Source organism: Euprymna scolopes, chromosome 28 (genome assembly GCF_053919585.1).
Source record: "Euprymna scolopes isolate OS-2025 chromosome 28, ASM5391958v1, whole genome shotgun sequence".
In the NCBI taxonomy this organism is placed as follows: domain Eukaryota; kingdom Metazoa; phylum Mollusca; class Cephalopoda; order Sepiida; family Sepiolidae; genus Euprymna; species Euprymna scolopes.
Window position 1 is genome coordinate 53,590,057 of NC_136509.1, and position 6,000 is coordinate 53,596,056.

Genomic DNA, 6,000 nt, shown 5'->3' on the forward strand with positions numbered 1-6,000 from the left:
AAGGGAAATAAGTCTGTAATATGCCACAAGGGAAATAATCACCAGCACCTTTAAGTTTTTACAAAATGGAAAATTTTCATTTATATTAGAGTTTTATTTCTGTTGAAGAATATAACAAACAGTTTTATGTCTTACATTGTCCATATTACAAACAAATCCAATGTGACAAGACGGTTTCCACCTATTTTGCAAGTTTGATTTAAATTGCTATAACTTTCAAAAGACATAAATTATAATGGTTTCAAGCAATAAGTTGCTTTGAAATAGTGCCAAGTTGAATTTTTATTTTAGGATTCTCCTAAATGTTAACTGTTTTGTTGCATTTTAGATATCTATGTCGATAAAAATATCACATACTACATTGGTATTTGGTTTTTATTAGTAGAAAAGCAGCAGAATATAAATTCTGTAATTATTTTTTGTTAATTATAATTATTTTTATTAAATGTCTAGCAGGGTTACATGATATTGCCCAGGTTGAGTGGCTGAAGGGATTAAAATGTTATGGTTACAAATGTGATTGTTGATTTTACGTTCATAATTGCCTAGCACTAACAGATACCTTATAATATTAGTTGATCAAAAAACAAACAAACCGATTTATTCAAAACTGTCCCGCACAAAATCGTAACTGCTGAATACCTATCACCGTCACGTCAATCAAAAATGTGCACCTGTTTGTTTTTTTAACACTTTACTATTTTCCAACTGCGCATCGTCAACGCTTCGGGGTTTTTTCACATACCCCGAAAAACACCCGGGCAACGCCGGGTACCCCTCGCTAGTATTTAATAAAAGTCTACCCAGTAGTTTTTTTAATCTAGGAATACATTTATTTTGAAGAGGAGACTTTCAACTCTTCAAAAATAAATCTCATTACACTCACATTTATGTTTACTATCTATATTCTAAATTTCATAAAAATCTGTCTGGTATTTTTTCTTCTGAGTGGTGTACAGACTGACATAGACCCCCCCCCCCTTCCAGCACACACACATATAGCCATGAAGGAGGTTATGTTTTTGTTTAAGTTCGATTGTTGCTTTATTATTAAATTTCTTTGTGTACAGCTTAGTGTCTACATTGCTCAACCAATCATCACTGAACTTGGTAAAAATATCAGTTTTTATCTAACTTGATTTAATTTTGGGATATCGCGATCAAAAATCAAGATCAAAGTCACATAAAAGAGAAAGGATAACACTTTTCGCAATAACTTTAGTTCTGTTCATTTTAGAGCTACTTGACCAATATTGTAAAATATATGGCACAATCATGTAACACACTGGTTCTTGCCAGATCACTGAAGTTAAGCAACATTGAGCCTGGCCAGTACCAGATGGGTGACCATTTGGGAAGGCGAGGCACTGTATATACCGCAAGGTAAAATACCAAGTTAAGAAACTGGCACAGTCTATCTTTATTTCGAGGGTAGATGGGACTCTTTTAAGCTGTGGTAGGCGCCCCATCTAGTGATTGTGTCACGATAAAAAATACCCTTGATAGCCCTGGTGAAGCATAAGTATTCAGCTACCGACAAGATTGGAATTATGCTACAAACTTGTGTAGTGAGTTCAATCTCGGCTGCGGCCGTGCTCAATGGGATATGGGGGGGGGGCAATATTGTAGTTGGTGAACTCTTGCATCTTATATGATTGTGACATTTAACAGAAAAATCTAGTTGAAATTGAAATCCTTCGTACAATATGAAGAAATAAGGCTCAGATAAGACTATCATTTTTACATTGTCAGCTATGCAGTCTCAGGTTGACTTCTTACATAAATTTGTGTTATTATTGGTTTGTTGATTGGAGTTCATCGAATAATATTAATGCGTTTTACTTTACAGGTTGCAAGTCCGCCATACAAAGTAAATGCTTTGACAGCTTTCTGTCGGCTGTTAGGTGCCCCAGCTCGTATACTCAAGGATTGTCTACAAATCATGAGGCTAGAATTGGTAAGTGAGAAAATTTTATGCGCTTCCAATTTTACTCATTTGTCTCTTTTGTCCGACTGAATTTGTATGAAGATTTGATCAATTTTTGATAATTGATTATTCAGGAATGTGAGTTGTCAGATGTTTGGAGGAATTCCATTTTATTTTATCCATTTTATTTAATCCAGGAAACAAATTTTTTTTCACTAAAATCGCTAGTCTTCCATGGATGCAAGTTCTCCATTTTTTGCTTGATTTTTTTTTTTTTAAATAAAAAAACTTCTAGAAGTGTAAGCCGTGTTTAGTTTCAGAACAGTTTCCGATGGTTCATTGTTTCACACAAGTCTTGAGAGGTGACTGGTTTGCAGTAGACAGTTCCACACAGCAAAAAATTCTTACCGTGTCGAGACGAAAAAAACATGTGAAATTGCTACAGAAAAGGTTTAATATTTATGGAGCAATTCTGGTGTCTGATTGGTTGGTAGCAGAACGTGAATTAATTCAATTCATCAGTTCCTAGCAGCATCGTTTATAAATAGAATCGCCCAACTGTGTGGGATCATACCCGATTATATCTCCAAAATATTGTAACAAAACTTAATTTTATTCAATTCCAGTTGCTCCTTCATTTTAATTGATTTTGTACAGTATCATGTGTTTAATAAATTTTTATGTGAAAGTATAGAATATTAAGGGCTTTTCTAAATAATGTTAAATAATGCTTAATATGGGAAGAGGCAATCAGTGGAAATAGTAATTCATTTTTTAGCTAGATATTATTCCTTTTCTCTCTTTCTCACTTTATATTTCTTTTTCTCTCTTCCACTTCCATCTTTTCATGCCTTCGTTTTCCCCTCTGAAAATCGAAATGTTCATTTTGCTGTGAAGATTGAAACTTTAAACAATCCATGTTAGGTATATGGGACTTCCTGTCTCCCCAACATCCATGCTCTTGATCTCTTTATCTGAATTTAGACTTTCTTATCTGATTGGAAAAAAAAAAATTTTTTTATGCTGCCCTCTTCACACACGTTGGCCAATTCATCTTGACGATTTTCATCCTTTTTTGCTATTGATTGCTCACATTCCTGTTTGTTAGGAACTTCATTTTGTACCAATTATCTGGTGAAGCTTTAAAAGAATTTTAAAAAAATTTGTTTTAGAATTTTTTTTTTATGATTTGAAAAAATCATGAAGAAAGAAAAGGTTGATTCCATGCTTGAAGATATTGTCAAAATGGAGTTTTTATTTTTTTAATAAATTAATGTTTATTAAAAAAACCCCAGAAATTCTGCATTGTGTTGGCTTCTTAACTTAAAAGTAAAAAATTTCTTTGCTGCTTTTCACAAATTCTGAAAAAAAAAAAAAAAGTCATCTCATTGGAATTGAGATCATATTTTATTTCACATCTTTTACTTTTCTTATAACACAATGATCCAATCATTTTTTACTTTTCCTATAACACAATGATCCAATTATTTTTTACTTTTCCTATAACACAATGATCCAATTATTTTTTACTTTTCCTATAACACAATGATCCAATTATTTTTTACTTTTCCTATAACACAATGATCCAATTATTTTGTTGCATTAAAAAATTCATTCAGATTAAATTTCTCAATCTATTTCATTTTGCTCACTTGTAATTGTTCATTTCTTTTGTAGATGCCTGACCGGAACCTGAAGTGGTCGGTGCAGTGGTGCTTGACCATACCTCCTGGCGCCCATCCCATCAGTGCACCGGCAGGAACACCGGCCGTTGTTGTGAAAAATAAAATGATTATCATGGTAAATATCTAAAGAGTTGTTTCGATGTTTGCTCAGGCTTAGCATTCAAGAGTCGATGCATTGTTTTTGTTTCTAAATTTTTAAAATGGGAATTGATTGTTTGGTCATGTTTTCATCTTGCGCATCTGTGGCCTAACTGATAAAGTACTAGGTAAAAATCAGTTGTGAGTTTTTTTTTTGGGGTTGAATGTTCAGACTTTAGTGTGGGTGGTGCTAAGAATTTAATTGCAAATTATTAAAGACTTCTATCCAGTCATGACTGACAGAACGAGAGCATGCTACCCTTGTGGATTTAATAAAGAGTTCCATTAGAAAGATTCACCTGAGGAAGGTTCAAGTTTACATTTGCTAAAATATTGTGGAAATAACACTCAAGATGGGAACTCTGAATAATCCAAATGATACAGCTTTACTTTTTAGTCTTCTGCAATGAGGAATAATAAATATGCGAGCACTCAGTGTTTTGTGCCAATCTTTTATATAAGACATCCACTTCATTGTCCCCATTTTCTTTTTACATTTCATTTAAAAGAAATACTTTAATGTTTTATCTTAGTATGTTTTTTATATGTATTTTTTATATTTATTTTATATATATTCATTTCTGTTTGCCTGTTTACAAGAAATAGACCCCGATAATCACACAAACACACACATATATAAGTATGATTGTATAATTTTATTTATACAAACGTTATTAGCTACACATATGCATACATGTTTCAGCTGTGATTTCTTTTGAAATCAGCATCATCAAGCTTCCAGTTGAGATTAAAGCCCTGATGATGGACTCTGAAAGCAATCACAGCTGAAATATGCATGCACACATATGTTACCAATAATGTTAGTATAAATAAATAAATTTATACGATAATACAACTGTACACAAGTATTGGGCACTATTTTATAAACACACACACATAAATTACATTAACCAGCATACTTTCATGTTAATCATTATCATCCTGGGATCTTTGTTCGCACTTGATATTCATAAAAAGAAATATTTTATTACTTGAAACTTATAAAAATTAAAAATATTTTTGTTAATAAGAGGTTAAGGGTTTATGGCACAAGATATACAAGACTCCTCATTGCTTACCGGGACATTCTGAGTATACCTCAGGACTTGTTAAAGACTAAACTTATTTTGATTAATGTTATCCGCCTCCTCTTCCACTCAATCTTTCAAGGTCCATCCCAAAAATGTAAATTAAGACTAAAAACGGGCTGAGTGCAAAAAATCTTTTTCATTCAATCCTGGGCAATACTGAATCATCCTTAAAAATATTTAATGCTGTTATTATTTTCATATTTTTTTCTGTTTCAGCTGCAGCTGACACGTATTGGTTTAATGCTGTCCTCCAATGCGGAACCACAATCTGTGATCATTCCACTGCTCTATGATATCACTGCTAACACAATTCAGCCGGTGGAGGCTCGCCCACCAGCCCCGCACACACAAACCCCTGCACAGATGGCCATTGTCTCCATGTTAAGGCGTTTTGCTGACCTACACCAGAATCCGAGCGAGTGTGCCATCTTCCCATCTGTGCGTGAACTCATGACAAACCTGGTCATTCCTATTCAACAGTAGAAGCACTCATGCTTAGGGATTCATGCAAACAAAGAATTAAGGGAAGGGAGCAAGTCAGGATGACATTAAAGGGCTGTGCCCAATTATACACACGCACACACTCTGGACTCTTCCTGCTACACACGTGTACTCAGGAACGCAGTATTTAATTTGAATACGCACACATGCTACTAATCATGCATTATCACAATACACACGTGTGCCAACGATTGTTAAAACTTGTCACACACTGTGCGCATCATTCATCAGGAAAATATGTGCCTCTTCTTCTTACCCATGGAATGGAATCTGCTGTCGACCATTTGAATCTACTGATGCGTTTAATGACTTTTGGTCGGAAAAAGATCTCTCGCTCTTTGGCAGAATGTTCAGTCTTTTTTTTGAAAGTTGACATCTGAGTATTTTATTTTTATCATTTTTTTTTCTCACTGTTCTACTTGACTGAAGCAATAAACTTGCCTGTCTCCCAATTTTTTTTATTCAATGTCTTTTTTTCTCTTTTATCTAAATGCTGCATGGATTGCACATACTTTGTATCGTTTTAAAAACAATGATACTTTCTCTCATGTTCTCTTTTGCACATTCTCTCTTTTTACACTCTCATGTCCCTTTCTTTGCAGGTTTGTCTTTTTTTCTTTAAGGAATAATTATCTACTTGTAAGACTTGCCATAACTT

The 6,000-nt window shown here is 33.8% G+C and overlaps 1 protein-coding gene across 2 annotated transcripts in view; it reads left to right on the forward strand.

The window, feature by feature from the left end:
• The window catches only part of LOC145249627 (mediator of RNA polymerase II transcription subunit 14-like), a 99,178-nt gene extending 93,384 nt beyond the window's left edge, over positions 1-5,794 (forward strand). For both annotated transcript variants that reach the window (XM_080111369.1, XM_080111370.1), the window contains 3 exons: positions 1,850-1,957; positions 3,605-3,727; positions 5,058-5,794. In XM_080111369.1, coding sequence (XP_079967495.1) covers positions 1,850-1,957; positions 3,605-3,727; positions 5,058-5,324 — 498 coding nt within the window. In that variant the 3' untranslated portion in view covers positions 5,325-5,794. The remainder of the gene's footprint in view (positions 1-1,849; positions 1,958-3,604; positions 3,728-5,057) is intronic.
• Positions 5,795-6,000: the final 206 nt, after the last annotated feature.